Source organism: Equus przewalskii, chromosome 27 (assembly GCF_037783145.1).
Source record: "Equus przewalskii isolate Varuska chromosome 27, EquPr2, whole genome shotgun sequence".
Taxonomy (NCBI): domain Eukaryota; kingdom Metazoa; phylum Chordata; class Mammalia; order Perissodactyla; family Equidae; genus Equus; species Equus przewalskii.
In genome coordinates, this window is record NC_091857.1 from 41,602,640 (window position 1) to 41,621,433 (window position 18,794).

Here is an 18,794-nt window from a genome sequence, read left to right on the forward strand (position 1 = left end):
CCAGCCTGGTGTTCTGGTTAAGCTTGCGTGCTCTGCTTTGGCAGCCCAGGATTCGCAGGTTTGGATCCTGGATATGGACCTAGCACCACTCATCAGGCCGTGCTCTGGTGGCATCCCTCATAAAATAGAGAAAGATGGGCACAGATGTTAGCTCAGTGACAATCTTCCTCAATCAAAAAGGGGAAGATTGGCAACAGATGTTAGCTCAGAGCCACTCTTCCTCACACACACACACAAAAAAAACCACAAAAAACTGCTGCTAAAAAATGCTAACCATCATGTGAGCCTTCAGTGAGTTATTATCTTTGTTGCTGGTAGAGGGTCTTCAAAAAATGCAGCATCTGCAAAGCACAATAAAGTGAATCACAATAAAACGAGGTATGCCTGTATTGTCTTTTTAGTTGAGAATTTTCATTTCTTTATTCTAATTCCTATACTAGTTCTCTGGGAATATTCTTTATCATCCCATGCATCTTCTCCATCTTTTCCTCTGTTGGACACATACATTCCTTGCGGTAACTGAAAGTCTCTGTCACTTTGTCCAGTCACCTCTGGGTCTGTTGCTCTTGTCTTTGCTTTCTCTTGGTTTTGGTCTGGGGAACTTATCTTTTGGGATGCCTAGTACCTTCTTGATTGAGTGTTGATCATTGTGTATAAAAAAATTATAGAGGCTCCAGATGATGTCATCTTCCTCAAGAGACATCCTTCCTCCTTCCCCTAGGCAGATGTAGTGGCTGGCCACTACAGTCTGGAGAAGGCCAGTTCAGCCCACCTCTTCTCCCCGACTGGCCCCCAGACACCTTGCTGTGCCAGGGATATTCTGTGTGTCCTTTTCCTCTGGGGCTCTCCAACCATGGCTTTTATCTCATGTGGCTATTTAAGGACTCCACCTTTCTTTTCAGAGGTTTTCTACGTGAGTTTTTAGTGTCCTGCTACACGCAGTCCCAGGATTCAGCAGATTTGCCAGGAGGAAGCTGGCTATGCTCTCGGGGCCCCCAGTCTCTGCAGGAAGCTCTGCTTCCTCCGTGCCCCAGCAACAGGGCTCTGCGGGCAGAGGCAGCGGGATAGATGCTCAGTCTCCCCTGGGCACCAGAAGCCTACACCGCCCCAGCTTTTGTAAAAGCAGCTACGGAAGACAGCTCCCCTCCACATGGTTTTTCCTCTGGAGTCTTAACTCTTCTAGTTGCCTTTGCTGCCTCCCACAGATGTTTTCTGCATTGTTTCCAGTTTTTAAAATCATTTTAGGCAGGAGTGCTGGTCTACCACCAGTACCCTCTCCTACTTGGAAGCAGTCTCTTACCATTATGCTTTTAAGATCCATCCATGTTATTGTCTATAGTTGTAGCTCATTCACTTCAGTTGAGGAATGAATATATCAGAATTTACATATCCATTGTACTGTTGATCGACATTTGGGTCATTTTCACTTTGGCTGTTACATACAATGCTGTTAAGAACATTCTGGTGTGTGCTACCTGGTACAGTAGCATGCGTTTTTGTAGGGTACATACTTAGGAGTGGAAGTGCTAGGTCTGGGATTATGAGTATCTTCACATTTATCAGATAATGACAAACTTTTCCAGTTTACACTTACCCATCAGTGTGTGAGTCCCACCTGCTCCCTGTCATTGTCAGGCATATTTTAACTAATCTGGTGATAATATGGTGGTATTTCATTGTGGAGTTAATTGGCATTTTCCTGATGACTAAGTAGGTTGAGATCTTTTCCTGTTTTTTCAGTCACTTGGGTTTTCTCTTTTGTTAAGCACTATTGAATCTTTTGCACATTTTTTAATATAAGGTTGTTTGTGGAAATTTTTTGTGTGCTCTGGATCCCAGTCCCTCAGTGACACGTGCTACAAGTGTCTCCTCCTGTGTGCCTTGGCCCATTCTCTCCTGAATGGCAGCTTGGTGAGCAGAGCTCTGTCCAACTTCACCTTCTTTTCTTTGATGGCTTGTTCTTTGCATGTTCTCTTTAAGGACTCTTTGCCTAGGCCGAGAGTGTGAAGCAGTTCTGTTATGTTGGGAAAGCACTGTCATTTTGGCATCCACATTTAGACCTACCATCCATGGAAATGAGCTTTTGTGTATGGTATGGGGCTGGGTCCCATGGGACAATAGCTGTCCCATTCTTCCTCTCACAGTGCCACCATTTTTCTGCAGTGCTGCCTGGGCCATAAATAGAGTTGTCCACACGTGAGTGGGTCTTTCTGGGGTTCTGTGTTTTATACCATTTATTTGTATTCTATCTTTATGCCAATATCACACTCTCTTAATTACAGTAGCTTTATAGTAAGTCTTGACATGTGTAGAGGAAGTCTTGCCATCTTGTTTCCTTCTTCAAGAGTGTCTTGACTGTTCTTGCCCTGTATCTTTCAGGGTCAGTTTTAGAATCAGCTTGTCAAGTACTACAGACATACCTGTTGAGATTGAGATTATCATTGCTTTGAACAGTTTGAGAATTAACACCTTTGCATTATTGAGTCTTCCAGGGCATGGATATAATGTATCCCTCCCTTCATTCAAATCCTTTTCACTTTATCTCAATAATATTTTATAATTTTCTGTTAGGAGACTTTGCATATTTTGGGGAACACTTATTCTTAGGTATTTGGCATGTTTATTTTAATTGTACTGTAAGTAGTATCATGAAAATTTTTTACTTACTGTTTTTGCTGGTTATATAGAAATCAACTGGTGTTTGTATATTGTTTTATATCTGGCAGCCTTGCTAGTTTCAATTATAAAAGGTTCATAATGTACACAGTCATGTAATCTGCAAATAATGACAGCCTTATCTGTTTCCAATTGTTTTACCTCCCTCTCCCCCCTGCACCGTTATTGCTTTGGCTGAGACTTTCAGTAAAAAGGCAAATTACTTGACTTCATCTGATTTCAGAAAGAAGCTTTTAGCATCTGACCACTAATGATGATATCTCCTATAGGATTTTTAAGGATGGCGTTTATCACAGGAAGGAAGTTCCCTTTCATTCCGAATTAAGGAGGAGTTTTTTAAATCATTTAAAATCCTGAATGATTGTTAAATTATTTTACTTTTTTTCACCTTTATTCTGTTAATATGACAAATTATGTGGATTTTCTGTAAAACCTCTTGCATTCTTGAGATAAAACTAACTTGGTCATGGTGCATTATTCTTTTTATATATAGCTGGATTCAGTTTGGGAATCTATTATGCTCATTAACATCTTGAATTGACCTTTTTATATAGGCAAAGACAATGATTTTTTTTTTGTTTTTGTGTTTGTTTTTTAAAATTGGCACCTGAGCTAACAACTGTTGCCAGTCTTCTTCTTTTTCTCTACTTTTTTCTCCCGAAATCCCCCCAGCACATAGTTGTATATTTTTAGTTGTGGGTCCAGCCATGATGTTTTGAGTTGAATATTTTTTCTCATTTATTTCTCAGGTCTCACAGTTCACTTATTTCACAAAGTTGCAGCTGAGTTTAATGTTACTTACAATGAAATTTGAGCATTTGTTTGGAGGGCATGGCTCCTCAAACTGCATGTGAGTGTGCCACAGGAATTTGAGAGGGGCTAAATTATGACTTCTTTGGTACACTGCATAGGGTAAACGTTAGGACTGCTTTGGGTGTTGAGGGTGGACTCAGGTTTTTCTATCTTCCTACCCCATTATCACTACTGCCTCTGTCTGCCTCCCCAGATACCTTCAATCCTCTTCACTTTTCCTTTGCCTCTTCTCCCATCCTTCTCATTGCAGCTCTCGCTTGTTGAGCATTCACCAGGCCTGGGCACTGTACAAAGAGACCACCTGCCAGGAGGGAAAATCTGGTGGGCAGGACCTCAGACAGGGCTAAGGGCTGGATCCTGGGATTTGTACCAGGATGCACCTCTGTAGCAGTCAGTGGGTCGGGGCAGGTTACTTAACATCTCCCTGACTGTCTTCTCTTGAGTGAAAAGTGGAAATGAAGATGTAACCGCTTCATGAATTGTTCTAACAGTTAAATGAATTGTATGCCACTCTTATAAGGGATGTAATTGAGACATATTTAATGATGTGAAAATGCATTCACAATGCAGTGTTTATTGAAAAAAGCAGGGTGAAATATGATCCCATTTCTTTAAAATTACACACATGTATATGTGTGTGTGTGCATATGTATGTGTATATATATGTATATACCTACGTAACAGAAAGATTGCTGACTTCTTTCTGCTGGCTTTTCTATATTCCAAATTTTCTATAATAAAATCCTGTTTTATTTACGTGTTACGAAAAATAAATCTATAAGTTGTTTTTAAGAGAAAACTATGATGTTCATTACAGCATTGTGCAAAATGGTTATCATTTGGAAACTACTGAACTTCTAGTAATAGAGTGATGGTACATTATAGGGTATTATGATCGCTACATTAAAATGTTAATTATTAGTTTCTTAAATTTTACATTGCTTAGTATTTTTGTTTTATTTTAGGCAAACTTTGGAGTCGGAGTTTAAAACTAGCTTATACTCTACTTAATAAACTGACTAGTAAGAATGAACCACTACTTAAACCTGGAGACAGAGTAAGTAACTAGAACATAACTTTATTGGAGTGAGCAAAAACAGAGACCTAAAAATCTGTTTCATTGAAATCAGTATCCTATCAGTTGGTTAGACTTATAGCATTAATACAAGGGATTTAAAGTCAATAAAAAGTAAAAAATATGAAAAAATATTAAATTTGGAAAAAAGTTTGTGATGATGTAGGTAAAGTGATTGCTTTTTATTCTCCCTCGTTGACCATCCACTGATTCTTCAACTTCTTTTCTCTTTGACTTCGTATATGTTGATTTTAATGAAGATGTTAATATCAGAGATTACTAAATGTTAAATTCCCAAAGCTTAAGTTTTATGAGGAAACTCTGACCTTACTTTGAAATTCTTTGTACTTTATATTCATCTCCTTCACTATCCATGTGGCCAGGCAATGTGCTCTGGTCTACCTGCCAAAATAGAATGTGGAGGAGGCCAGAGGCTAGTTCGTTGTCCTACGCTGCCCAACATAGTTGGCAGTAGCCACATGGGGCTATTTAAATTAACCAGAACTAAATACAATTAATGATTTAGTTCCTCAGCCACAGGAGCCACATTTCAGGGGCTCAGTAGCCGGACGTGGCTAAAGCTTCCATGTTTGATAGCTTGGAGACAGTACCCTTCCATCATCGTAGAAAGTTCTGTTGGTCAGCACTGCTTGAGGTGAACTAGGAACCCAGGTATGCCAGAAGGTTCAGGATGGAAAACAGGAGAAAATGGTGGAAATCAACATACTTACCCGTGAAATCCCATAGTGAAGAAGGTGGCCTTTGGTCAGATCACCCAGCAATGGGTAAGTTGTTGACAAGCTGACGTAGTTTCAGGCAACTCTTTGAGTGCCTCACTCTTTAATATGAACCAATAGCCAAGGACATTTAAAGAGGGAAACTTCAGTGGGAAAGAAAACAACCAAAGGGCAAAGAACAGGGAAAAAAAGGAAAAGAAGGTGGGGGGAGGAGAGAGGAGGAGGGAAAGAGGGAGGGGGAGGATAAGGATGGGGGAAGGAGAAAGGGAGGTAGGGAGATGGAGGAGGGAGAGATGGAGGGGGAGGGAGGAAGAGAAGAAAGGAGGGACAGGGAGGGAGAGAGAGAGAAAGAGAAGGAGAGAGGGAAGGAGGAGAAGAGGGAGAGAGGGAAGGGAAGGGTAGAAGGGAGAGGGAGAGAAGAGGGGAGGGATGAAAGGGGAGGGAGGGGTATGGGAAGGAAGAGGAACCAAACAAGCTTGGAGAAAAGCTAGATACAGAAAATGCGTTTAGAAATTAGTGTTAATATCCCTGGAAATCAAAGATGAAGATGTTGCTCTATAAATTGAGAAAAAGTTGCTACTAGGGAAGACCAAGAGATAAAAAGTAGAAAGGAGAAACAGTGCAAAAAGTAGACTTGATTAAAAAGGCCCAACATCTGACTAATAGGAGTTCCAGAAAGAGAGAGGAGAAAGAGAGTAGACAATATTAAATGATAATGATAAGACGAGACAATATCTTGGAGTTGGAGAGCATGTTCCAGAGTGAGAGGACCTGCAGGGAATACAGTGGACCCACACAGCACATCACTACATTACTGCTTAAGACCAGGGATGTGGAAAAGAGCCTCAGAGCTTTCGGGGAAAAGTGGGATGTCTATAAAGGGTCAGCAATCGCAGTGGCTTTGGGACTTGTCAGTAGTAATACTGGAAGAGACCAGAGTGATGCTTCAAAGATCAGAGGGAATATGATTTTAACCCACAGTTCTATTCATAGAGATTCAACAAATGTGAGGGTGGTGTAACCATTTTCAGACATGTGGGACTCAGAAAAAATTGGACTCCCAAGCATTCTTTCTTGGAAAGTTCCTAGAGCATGTGCTTTAGCCAAATAAGTGAGTGGGGTCCAAACAGGAGAACCACAGGGGCCATCCCAGGATGACCACTAGAGCCCAGCAGGACTAAGAGGATGCAGGCCCCAGGATTGGGAGGCGCCGGTGAGCAGCTGGTGAAATTTACGGGTTTATCTGACTGGTTGGTTGTTTGGAAAATATTATTGATAATTCTTTGACACATTGGGTGGAGCATTTTCAAACAGATTGGCCAGTGCATACGTAAAAGCAAAGCAAGTAAAAATGGTGGTACTATTACCATCAGAAAGAAAGAAAATGTGTACTTAGCTGTAAAAATGAAAATAGTACAAGAATGGTACTTTATGATAAGTTGTGCTTTAGAATGAACCTGTAAGAATCCCTGACTTATCTTGTGCTTTAAAATGAATCTAGGAATCACTAGTTTATTTTTCTTGATAAAATTCTTGCAAGGACAAAGACTTCCAGATAACTTTCTTGACTTGCGAGAGAATCCACGTAGTTAGGTTAATTATAAGAATATTGACAAGATTATGGTGAGTAGGTTAATTGTCAGACATGGGTGGCAAAACCATCCCCCTGTGATAATATACTTTATGAAAATGAACAAACGTAACCCTTTAACAAGTTCTCTAAAGACGTATTTTCTATACCAAATATCTAGTCTCAAGGCTATAGGTCACAGTTCTGGGGCAACCCACTCTTAACATTGGCTTTTGAAGGAGAGCTTTGCCCTTTCCACCAAACAGACTTGTTAGAAACTTGATTTCCAGACCTCAAGTACACAACAAATATAGATATAACTTAAGTTTTGCCTTATAAAGTGGAGGATTGTTAGTTATCCATTGCTGTGTGTTCTCAAGGGCACTGTATTGACAGTCTGTTCACATACTGTTTTGACCAACAGTCATGGTTTCAGGCACACCTGTTACTATATTTGGGGCTTACAAAAATCTTATTCCATAAGTAGCTTTTCATTTAACCAGATATTATAAGAAATGGAAATTAGGATGGTGGGAGAAGGGAAAGGGAGAGGAATGCAGAAGGCTGGATACTTATCACAATAACAGGAAAGAAAATTGGTACCTAAATATTTTCAAAAAATAAAACATAACAGTATAAGCATAATATTTTAAAATGTGGGAGCAAGTAGCGAAAGGAAGATGTAAAATATTTTAAAACAGGTTGCCTTGGGGAGTGGGGAAGGGTGGAGCATGGGGGTATTGTTTTGCGTTAGTCCTTTTTGTAATTTTAAATTCTGTGTTTTAAAAAATTTTTGATAAAAATAAAAATATAAGATAAATAGAGTGGAACATAGTTTAAACAGTGGCAGCATGGTGACCGGGTGGGAACTGGAGTGGGCCACCTTTGGGAGCTCAGAGGGAGGGGGCGGTTGTGGGGGGTCTCAGGCGAGGTGTTCTGTGCCCACCACTCTTCCTGTTAAGTTTTGAGTGAAGATCTGTTCAGTTAAAACTTTGGTGCTAGGACTTTTTTCTTTTGGAAGATATTTTAGATATGATTTGATTCCTTGTTCACTTTTCATGTTGGGACAGGTGTTTTTTTTTCTCCTGGGCTAATTGGTGGTGGGTGATGGTCCATCACTTCCCTCTCTAAGTTTCTGCTGCCCAGATGGTCAGAGTGGATGGGAGCTGGATCTCAATCCCACAGCCAGACCTCTGCTGGACTGCCTTTAAACCCAGAAATTTAAAATTATTTTGTTGCATGTGGAGTAAAGACCTCAACCTAAAAACTATTTGTTAAAAGTTATGTGGTTGAGGAAATTTAAGGAACAAGAATTAACTCCCAAGTTACATTTCCTGAACTAAATTTGAAAAACTATGAGATAATCTAAAATGTCTAAATTCCATCTAATAGCAGATATTCTGAAAGTTGAGATGACTGAGTCATTCACGAGTAGATTTCATGATTGTTCTCTGTACTGTTGTAGGTGGCGCTGGTGTTTCCCAATAGTGACCCTGTGATGTTCATGGTTGCATTTTATGGGTGTCTCCTGGCAGAGCTGGTTCCTGTCCCCATAGAAGTGCCACTAACCAGAAAGGTAGCCGCTGGGTCCAGGCCGTGGGCTCAGGTTCCTGAGGGGCATTCTGAAGCTGACAGTTTGGTGGTCTTCTTTCTCCTCTGTTCTAAGGAGCAGTCTGCAGATAGGTGGCTGATGACAAAGGAGAGGCGCACAGGCAGGAAAGGCCTTGAGAGAGATGTTAAGTAGAGCTTTGTCTACAGGGCTGCTTTTTATGTGTCTTGTTGGTGAGAGGGGCACTTAGAACAGCTATAGATGGAGCTATTATATCACCTATTTGAATTTCCCAAAGAAATGATGAGCATTTTTTCCTCTAATGAATAGAATTTGGGATTTGATAATATTTTGTTAAACTTTTTCTGAAAACTGTATGTTTATTGATAATTCTCATTTCTTGGGGGTAAATAAGTCATACAGTGATATATTATAGCTCACTTCTCAGTGATGGTTTTGGATATATGAGATGGAAGTTTTCTGGTGTTTCTGTTTGCTTAGAAGAAGGTTTTTGTTCTTTTTAAAGATTGGCACCTGAGCTAACAACTGTTGCCAATCTTTTTTTGTTTTTTTTCCTGCTTTTTCTCCCCAAACCCCCCAAGTACATAGTTGTATATTTTAGTTGTGGGTCCTTCTAGTTGTGGTATAAGGTGTTTTTTTTTATGCTTTTTTTGGGTGAGGAAGATTGGCTCTGAGCCAACATCTGTTGCCAGTCTTCCTCTCTTTTTGTTTTTCTCCCCAAAGCCCCAGTGCATAGTTGTATATCCTAGTTGTAAGTCATTCAAGTTCTTCTAGTGGGATGCTGCCATAGCATGGCTTGATGAGCAGTGTGTAGGTCTGCACCCAGAATCTGAACCTGCGAACCCTAGGCCACTGAAGTGGAGCACGTGAACTTAACCACTCAGCCACGGGGCTGGCCCCACAAGCAGTTTTTATTACTGACAAATGATTAATGTGGGGACTTGCTGATGTTCTAGAAGCTCATACATTTTAGGTATAAGTATCAGTGATCTGATTCTTGAAAAAAATGCCATTTTAGGAGTAGACTAGGCTTGTATTTTAGAAAATCAGAGTTTTCTATTGTATTCCAGCGTTCAGGTATTTGTTAATGTGAGCACTGTCAGCAACAAATATTCTAGAATCCCAAAAGTAAAGTTTGCAAATAAAACCAGTACATCTCATAGAATAATATATGGTGAACAGATATTTAAATACAGGGATTCTTAGGAAAAAACTAGAGATTTTTCAAACTTAAAGAAGAAAATGATAAAACTTTACTGAGGGATGTATGTAAAAGAAGACTTGACTAAAAGAAAGTGTGCATTTCTGTGTGGAAATAATTAATATTGTTAAAGGTTAGGCCTCCCCAGATTAATCTATAAATTTCAAATGCAAATCAAGTGGAAATTTCAGTGCTGTTATTTTTGGAGTTTGTTAAAATACTGCTCAATGTCATTTACAAAAGAAAACTTTGAGAAACTAGCTCATTATCCAGAACTTTATATTTCACTGCAAAAGCATATCTTTTAAATTTAAAAACAATTATATTTTGGGGCCAGCCCAGTGGCGTAGTGGTTAAGTTCACACCCTCTGCTTTGGCGGCCAGGGTTGGCAGATTTGGATCCTGGGCATGGACCTACACATCACTCATCACGTGCTGTGGCAGCGTCCCAGATACAAAGTAGAGGAAGATGGGCACAGATATTCGTTCAGGGCCATTCTTCCTCACCAGAAAAACAAATTATATTTTATTTTCATGAAAATATAGTATAGAGTTGAATTGTTCTAGAAGTTTTATGAGGGGTGAAAAAAAGAGCTCTACTTTCCATGTGTGGGCCTGAGCCATGAAGGGCAGTGTGGCAGCGCCCTTGAGTACCTCATGCCCACCTTGCTGTGTTCTCCACAGGATGCTGGCAGCCAGCAGGTTGGGTTTCTGCTGGGCAGCTGTGGGGTCACCCTGGCCCTGACGACGGATGCTTGTCAGAAAGGCCTGCCCAAAGCACAGACTGGAGAGGTGGCGACTTTCAAAGGTGGGCCCCAGGGCAGGGGAGTCAGCCTGCTCCATGCTCTTCCTCAACCTGCACCCTCTGGGCACAATTTTCCAGCAAATAAGCTTTAGTTATGGAGGCTGAAGGGTCTTCAGCAAAAGCAGAGTCCTTGTTTGAGGCCTTGGTGAGTCTTGCTTCTCACCTGGTTCAGGGTCTAGACCTGTACTGTCCCTCCGGTAGCCACTGACCAGAGGTACCTATTAAGTTAATTATAAGTTAATAGAAATCAAATGAGACTGAGGCTCTGCTCCTCAGGCGCTCAGTAGCTAGGGCTGCACGTTAGACAGCGAGGCCCTGAGTGTGGGGGACAGAGACCCTCTGACCACCTGCCTGTTCTGTGTCCTTTGTCTGTGCCCTCACAGGCTGGCCCCCCCTTGCCTGGCTGGTGGTCGACGGGAAGCATCTGACCAAGCCCCCCAAGGACTGGCACCCATTGGCCCAGGACATGGGGGCTGAGACTGCTTACATCGAGGTAGTGACCCTCCTAATGCATCTAAACAGGCCCAGGGGCTTAAGTCTTGTTTTTCATAAAGACCATAAGCTGCTATTTTTTTTTTAGATTACAGGCTAAAACTTCTCCTTGTGTTTTATCCTCATCCTAGAAATACAGAGTGGCATGTGGAAACTTACCCAGCTCCTTTCAAGTGTCACTCTTACCTAATTCTCCCTTCGCTGGCTCCCCTGGGGACAGTTAAGAGGGAGCCTGCATGCACTGTTGCACCGAGGCACCTGCCCCAGGATGATCCCCAGCATCATCTGAGGGTGTTGCCTCGAGGGTCAGGGCATACAGTGAGCCCTGGTCTAACGGGATGGTTGGTGAAGGAGAGACGACCGACGGCTGCTTCTTTCCAGAATTCCGTCAGCTTCCATTCTGTGTGCTGTGGCCTCCAGAAATATCACATAATAGACTTTTCTTGAAATCTTTCAGTATAAAACCAGCAAAGAAGGCAGCACGGTGGGGGTCACAGTGTCCCATGCGTCCCTGCTGGCACAGTGCCGGGCTCTGACCCAGGCATGCGGCTACTCAGAAGGTAAGGCATGCGAGGCGGCTCTTCCAGATGTGCACAAGGCACCCAGAAACTGTCGCTGCGTGTGTCAGGTCCAGCCCGGTATGAGGGCTCCCTTTAACCCGGGCTTTAATCCAGGCCGTGCCAGGTGCTGCCTTGCTCGGGGCTCTGTGCTCCCACTGACACGTGGATGTTAGGTCACCTGGGCAGCCCCTCTCAGGGTCCTTTTTGATAAATTCATGTGTATGTTGGTTTCACGGAGTGTGAAATCCATATTCCACCAAGTCATCTGTGCCCACTGGGCTGGTTCAATCTGTGATGCAGTTAGGGGGTGGTGCATTTTACATTTTTGAAAAAAGGAAAATCGTCTTACTGAGGCACGCTTTCCTGTGACTGTGGTTTTGGCTTAAGCTGCTGTATGTGCAGACCTACAAATGGAATCTTTGTGGCCATAGCTTATCTCTTGGTAACATTTGGTAGCCTACTCATTTATCAGATATTTAACTTAGGGAACTATTATTTTAAAAACTGTAAAAACAGATACATGGTAGCTTTCTTACCATTACAATGCTGGAATTGAACAAAACCACAAAGTAAATTGAATGGTACTTTTAAATATCTAAAAGATGGGTGTTAAAAGCAAGGAGTGGCTTGAGGGCACAGCTGAAGGCATTGGTAGAGGTTTGGAAAAGGGTGTTAGATATGTTCAAGGGCCTGAATAATTTTTTGAAAATTAGATCTATCACATCAAGTCCCATGGTTTTCTTTCTCTTCTGATCCAGTGCTAACCCTACATGGCTCACATGTAATTTGGGCTCTTTAGCTAACAAAGAAGCATGTGCACAGTATCCTTATTCAGAATGAAACAGCATTTCCTGACACACACAAATCAGACTACTTAATCCTCGTTGAGTGTTTCTCCTGTGGGTGCACCTAGGGGTTGCTGAGGTGAGGGACCAGATTTGCTCATAGCCCCAGGCTCCGTCCTCTGCCCAGTAGCCTCTGCCTGGCCTGGAGCCAGGTCCTGCAAGGACCTGGCTAGGAGCTCTGAGCACAGGGCTGTGCTGGGAGCCCCAGAACTCCCATCCTCTCCCACCCTCTAAGACGCATCGATCACACTCTCTGGAAGAGAAAAGGGGTTACTTCCTGAAGGGAAGTGACAAGAGCAGCATGTGACGTTTCCTGAAGGTGCAGGATGATGGCCTTGGGTGTGGGAAATGGGAATCTGGATGTAAAGTTGAGAAGAAAGAGTATCCATGACAGTACTCATCCCCACCTCTGACAGAAACGTGTATAGCCTCGTACAGGCTCTGGAGTATATGCTGTTCCTTGTGTTTTCCGATTAGTAATCAGCACAGTTCTCCGTTTTAATACAAAATTGTATGACTATCTCCTTTTATGTTTTTCCAGTAATTTGAATAGATAACCAAGATTATTGGTTAATTGGTGCATGGTATTTAGGAATGCTGTATATGTTTCCTAAAATTCTTCTACATCGATGATGTACTCAGAGTTTCTCTGAAAATGCATGTGACTTGTGAAGAGGGTCACTCAGCGGTTTAACCATCTTTGTCCACTTTCAGCTGAAACATTAACAAACGTGCTGGATTTCAAAAGAGATGCTGGTCTGTGGCATGGCGTGTTAACAGTGAGTGTCGTATGCTAAGTGATCTAATGGTTGGAATGAGGGGTTTCTAATGTTCCATATCAAACCCTGTTTTTTTAGGTGATGTAATTAATCCTTAATTGCTGATTGACTTGAATGATGTATCTAAGCTGAAATGTCATTGTGAGAGGAGTACTGATGCTGTCTGGTCCTTTCTGGTGCGGTATAGACTCTGCAGTCTGGATGCTGCATGAGGCCTGCCCCCTGAGTGCCTTTGTTTCCTTCACAGAGTGTCATGAACAGGATGCACGTGATCAGCATCCCATATGCGCTGATGAAGGTGAACCCACTCTCCTGGATTCAGAAAGTGTGTTCATATAAAGGTAATAGCAAGTAGCATCGTTACTGGATTCATCCTTCATTAAGGAAGTCGCTTTGAATTAATCTTTGGTGATTAAGAAAAAAATAAAGGACAACATGCAGAACTGCAGATGTGGGTAGAAGAGCCTGGTGACCAGCATGCCATGGCCAACTCTCAGACATACCTGTGGCTATCTGGACTCGCAGGCACTGGCTGTAGGCTGCCGTATGGTTGGACCTGCATGTGCAATACCTCAGTGTTAGCTCTTTTCTGCAAGGACCATGGGCTCCTAATTTTATTCTCTTGAAATTTCCCTTACAGTCACTTCGATCTTCTAATTCTTGGTGTTTGAGATGGTTTTTACTTGAAGTTAGAGCTTTTCAAGCCACCAATAGCAAAATGGCTTATTCAAACGAAGAAGTCTAGACACAGAGCAATGGGGCTGCCCTTGGGGCCTTGCCCCACCCTGCCCTCCACCTTCGGTCAGTTAGTGCTTCCTGAGCACGCCTACACCTGTACTGGCTGGGCGTCCCTCTGGCTCTGCTCTGGTGGAGCTCAAGGCCACCTTCACTAACCCCTGAGGCTGGACCTAGGGTCTATCTTTGCACTAACTCGTTCTGGGCACCGTGTTTACTTGTCTACCTGCGCTGACAATAGTACCAATTACTGAGTGCGGATGTGGGACATGTGCTCTGCTGGTATGTCTTCAGAGCAGCCTTGAGGTGGTAGCTGTCTCTGTTTATCCTATTTTATGGAGGAAAACTGAAGCCTAGTGGGAGGATTTGGCGGGTGCCGCCCAGTAGTCAGGGCATGACCAGGACTGAGGGCCAAGTCCACTTGTTCACATTGTGGCATCCTCCCAGCACACCTCCTCACATCCCGAGACTTTCAGCACACAGTAGACTTGGCCACATGGCTGTGTGAGTTAGCAGCTCAGGGCAGGACAACATGAGACAAGAGGCAGATATGGAAAGAGCAAGATCGTGCTCTTAGGAGAAAATTAAAGTTGAAAGCAGATCTGAGTTTACTGTATCTTGAAATCAGACCTCAAAGTTGATGTTTAAGTGAAATGGCTTAGGGTGGGTTAAGCTGCCTCTGAGACAGGGCTGCAGGGAACACGTGGCCTGAAGCAGCAGTCTGTGTGTATCTGCTCTTGCATGTGCACTTGAGTGCAGGATGAAGGGCTGTGTGTGTGTCTGTAAGATTCCAGGGTGCCAGTTTCGCAAGACTCAGGGCACGTCTGTATCCCCTCCTCTGCAGCCCGTGCTGCGCTGGTGAAGTCCCGAGACATGCACTGGTCTCTCCTAGCTCAGCGAGGTCAGAGGGACGTGAGCCTCAGCTCGCTGCGCATGCTGATTGTGGCCGACGGAGCTAACCCATGTGAGTAAGCCCATCTGATCAAGGCCTGGCCCTTGCAGCATCCCCACCTGTAAACCTGAACTCTAGAGGGACAAGGCTGAGAGAGAACATGTTGAGAAGCAGCACTGCAATGTTATGTAAACATAAATGTCCTATAATGTTCTATAACATATAACCTCTTGTTGGTGACTCACTGGTATATCTCGTGCATGTTTATTAGGGCACTGAATTGAAAAGCAGTTGACAGAAGGTACATTTTAACACAGTTGACACAAGGTACCTGCCTGGATGAGTCATCTTTCTTAAGAAATGACCAGAATGTAGATACTAACTAGGACCCTCCTCTGAGCCTCCCACCCTTTAGCCTTGTGCCCCCACTGCAGTCCTTGACCTCTCCATATGCCTGGCCCCACTCATCCTCCCAGCTGGAGCTCCCCTGGCATGCTGCTGGGCACCCTGGGCTCTACACGGGATTCTTTTTTTTTTTTTTTGAGGAAGATTAGCCCAGAGCTAACTACTTCCAGTCCTCCTCTTTTCTTGCTGAAGAAGCCTGGCCCTGAGCTAACATCCGTGCCCATCTTCCTCTACTTTATATGTGGGACGCCTGCTACAGCATGGCGTGCCAAGCAGTGCCATGTCTGCACCCGGGATTCGAACTGCCCAACCCTGGGCTGCTGAGAAGCGGAACGTGTGAACTTAACTGCTGTGCCACCGGGACAGCCCCTACACGGGGTCCTGAGCATAGCTGCTTATTGGGGGTTGTCCAGGGCCTGCCTCAGGCGTCCTCTGGGCAGCCTTGGTTGACCTTTGGTGGGGATTTCTGTGCAGCACAAAGCTGTTGACCAGGTAGACTTGAGTTTTCTCAGTTTAACAGCTGTGTATCGCTGTTATGCATTGAAACCGCCCTGAACCAGAGGCTGGCCTTTCAACTAATCCCCTGTCCACTGTGGCCCCGACACCCCTGCACTCCTGGATACTCCATTGCTCAGGAGAGCACCCCACCATCCAGCGCTTCAAAGCCTCTCATTCCCTCCATCCACACTTGGGCCCACAGGGCCCCTATGTCCTGCCTGCAGAACACTGCAGCGCCGCTCACGTCTCTGCATCTCTACTCATTCTCTCAGCCCCACACTTCACTCCTGCCTGAACCGGGTCAAGCAGCCCAGTCAGTGCGTGGCACTCCCCTGCAGGGCCTCCATCTTCCCAGCTGCTGGGCTTTCCCGCCAGGAAGGCCCTCCCCAGGCTGGCTCCCCTGCAGACCTCAGACCCCTACCCCACCAAGTGCTTGTTGGTTCTCTGTAGCACTGACCCTTCTGGATTGTCTCGTTTGTCCTCTGCTGTCCCTCAGTGCCTAGCATGAGTCTGGACACAAGGGCACTTGTGAACGGGTCCCTTCCTTCCTTGGGCCTCGCCATGACAGAGGGCTGGAGGCCTGTGGTACAGCCTTCAGGTCCCGACAGTTGTAGCCCAAGCAGGCAGCACCCAGGCTCCTGAGAGCTGAGTTTTCATACCCAGACTGTGGCTAGGATGATGCTGGGGGAGAAGCAGGGACAGCCTGGGGACAGAAAGTGTAGGCTACCCTGCAGGGGGAGGCGTGGCAAGACCACTTGCAGACTGTGCAGCTCATGGCACTTCTGGGAGCAGGGTGCTCACATGTACCTGGGGCCTTGTGACATGGATGGTTCAACTCTATAAACGCTCCTTGGTCACCTCCCACTTGGCAGACCTGCCAGGACATGGGGTGAGGCTGCATGTGATGGGGAGGGCAGGGCTGGCTGTGAGTTACACCTCAGCAACAGCGTAGGGGTTAAAAATAGGCTTTCTGTGAGAAATTTCCAACTCTTCCTTGCTGGTGATTTGAAAATGCATCATGTTTTTCCTGGAAACAGCCCACTCCCTCCCCATAAGGCTTTTGCCTCTCTGTGTTGTGACAGTATTTTACGTCATGATGACTTAAACGTGAAATGGAGCACGTGCAGCCTCCAGGCTTGTCCCTGCGGCATCCTCACAGAGCTGTGTGCCCAGTGTGTTGGCGGTCGAGGGCTGTCCCTGTCGGCCTTCCAGTTACCTCTTGCGTCCCGCTCTGTCGCTCACAGGGTCCATATCCTCCTGTGATGCATTCCTCAACGTCTTCCAGTCCAGAGGTCTGAGGCCGGAGGTCATCTGTCCTTGTGCCAGTTCTCCTGAGGCCCTAACGGTTGCCATCCGCAGGTAACTTAATGACTTGTAAAGACTTAATTCTTACTCATACAGCTATTACCTGTGGTACCAAATTTGGTTAATTTGTTTCTAAGCAGTAGAAATCATGAAGCAATGCCCCATCCTGTGCCAGCTTCCCAGGTGTGTTTGCGTGGTAACAGGGCGACCCCCTTTTGGCCACATGTCCCACACAGCCTGGATTCCTGGTGGGAGTTGGGTGGGGGCTCCCTGGGCCATAATGTCGGGATTCTTGCAGTTTGTGGGCTTGTTTTCCCCGAGTGCTTCCTCTCACATCAGCAAGGCCTTGCCAGCTTGCTCTTAGCCACAGTAAACATGTCAACCCCAGAGCTCTTCGCTGTTCTGGGGTTGGGTGAGCAGCGTGGAATGGGGTCCATGCCTGTGGGCCCGTCGACCTTCCTGGAGAACTCCCCTGCCCCACTGCTCTCACAGCTGCCTTCTCTTTGTGCTCATCTATTGCAACTTAGAGGGCAAGGTTGGGAGGCCTCAGAGACAGCAGGCTCGTCTTCTTCCTGTGCTACTTCCACACCCCCTGTTGCTCCCGAGGCCACCGCAGATGTGCCCCTTGGTTCACTTTTCCTGCCGGATCAGCTCTTGCCTGCCCTAGGGCTCGTGTCCACACTGCCCCAGCACCATGCTGGGGTGGAGGGCAGTGGGCTTTTAGCTGAGTCTTCTATGTTAATTTTCTACTCTCAACTCAATTGTTAGAAAATTAGTCTCAGTTGTGATCTTGTATTATGTTTATATATTCATAAATAATATGTGCTTTCATATGGGTAAGGATTAAGTAATCCTAACATTTTAATAATGACTTAGCATTAAAAATCACATTTATATCCTTCACAAACCATAAAACATCCTTCATTCCTTTGTTATGTGGTGATTCCTTTTGCTCGACAGTATGATTTCTTACTGGAGAAAATGCTGACCTTTGTTTCTCAGTGTTCCAGTCACTACTGCTGCATAACAGATCACTCAGAAACTTGGTGGCTTAAAACAGCAACAGTCATGTTCTTATTTCTTGTGCTTTCTGCAGTCAGGAGTTTGGGAAGGGCTGCAGTGGGCGCATCTGGCTTGCAGGCAAATGGTCTCTGGACTGGAGCGGGGTGGGGGAGCTTCCAGACGTTTCTTCCTATGTGCAGGCTTGGGGCTTTTCCCTCTGGTCTCTCGGAGTTCCTCACAGCATGTCATCTGCTTACCTGGCTGCCCTGGGCTCCAGGTCAGTGTCCCAAGGCAACCAGCATCACTTCCACTGTCATCACAGGGCTACCAGATGAAGGGAAGGGACGCAGACCCTGCCTCCAATGGGAGGAGTGTCAAGGTCCCATAGCAGAGGAGTGTATGGGATGGAGACGTCCTTGCGGCACCTTTAGGAATGCATCTGCCACACACAGTCCTGCAGCCACTGTCCTGACAGTCTGTGACTCAGAACAGGGTCTCTGTGCAGCATCACCCTGCAGGCAGGGTGGGCCATGGGTCCCATCTCCTCCCATGGACTCTCTATCCCCTTGTCAGTTAATCTGGTTTTGTTTTCTAGGCCACCTGACCTGGGAGGACCTCCTCCAAGAAAAGCTGTGCTATCCATGAATGGTCTCAGTTACGGTGTGATCAGAGTTGATACTGAAGAAAAGTTGTCAGTCCTCACTGTTCAGGATGTTGGTCAGGTGATGCCTGGAGGTAAGGGATGCAGGAGTGTGTCTGGTCCTGTGGATGATTAATGTAACAAAGAGTCATAATTGCCCCAGCCTTTGTAGGAGTGCTCTAGAAGCACACAAG

The 18,794-nt window shown here is 44.9% G+C and overlaps 1 protein-coding gene across 37 annotated transcripts in view; it reads left to right on the forward strand.

Annotated features, from left to right (window-relative positions):
* DIP2A (disco interacting protein 2 homolog A) overlaps positions 1–18,794 on the forward strand; it is a 130,545-nt gene that overhangs the window by 72,667 nt on the left and 39,084 nt on the right. For all 37 annotated transcript variants that reach the window (XR_011533984.1, XR_011533983.1, XR_011533982.1 and 34 more), the window contains 10 exons: positions 4,455–4,546; positions 8,337–8,447; positions 10,327–10,450; positions 10,831–10,940; positions 11,397–11,499; positions 13,059–13,123; positions 13,371–13,464; positions 14,703–14,822; positions 16,898–17,012; positions 18,556–18,695. Coding sequence is in view for 34 of the 37 variants with exons in the window: in XM_070597736.1 (XP_070453837.1) it covers positions 4,455–4,546; positions 8,337–8,447; positions 10,327–10,450; positions 10,831–10,940; positions 11,397–11,499; positions 13,059–13,123; positions 13,371–13,464; positions 14,703–14,822; positions 16,898–17,012; positions 18,556–18,695 (1,074 nt within the window). In the remaining 3 variants the exon portion in view is untranslated. The remainder of the gene's footprint in view (positions 1–4,454; positions 4,547–8,336; positions 8,448–10,326; positions 10,451–10,830; positions 10,941–11,396; positions 11,500–13,058; positions 13,124–13,370; positions 13,465–14,702; positions 14,823–16,897; positions 17,013–18,555; positions 18,696–18,794) is intronic.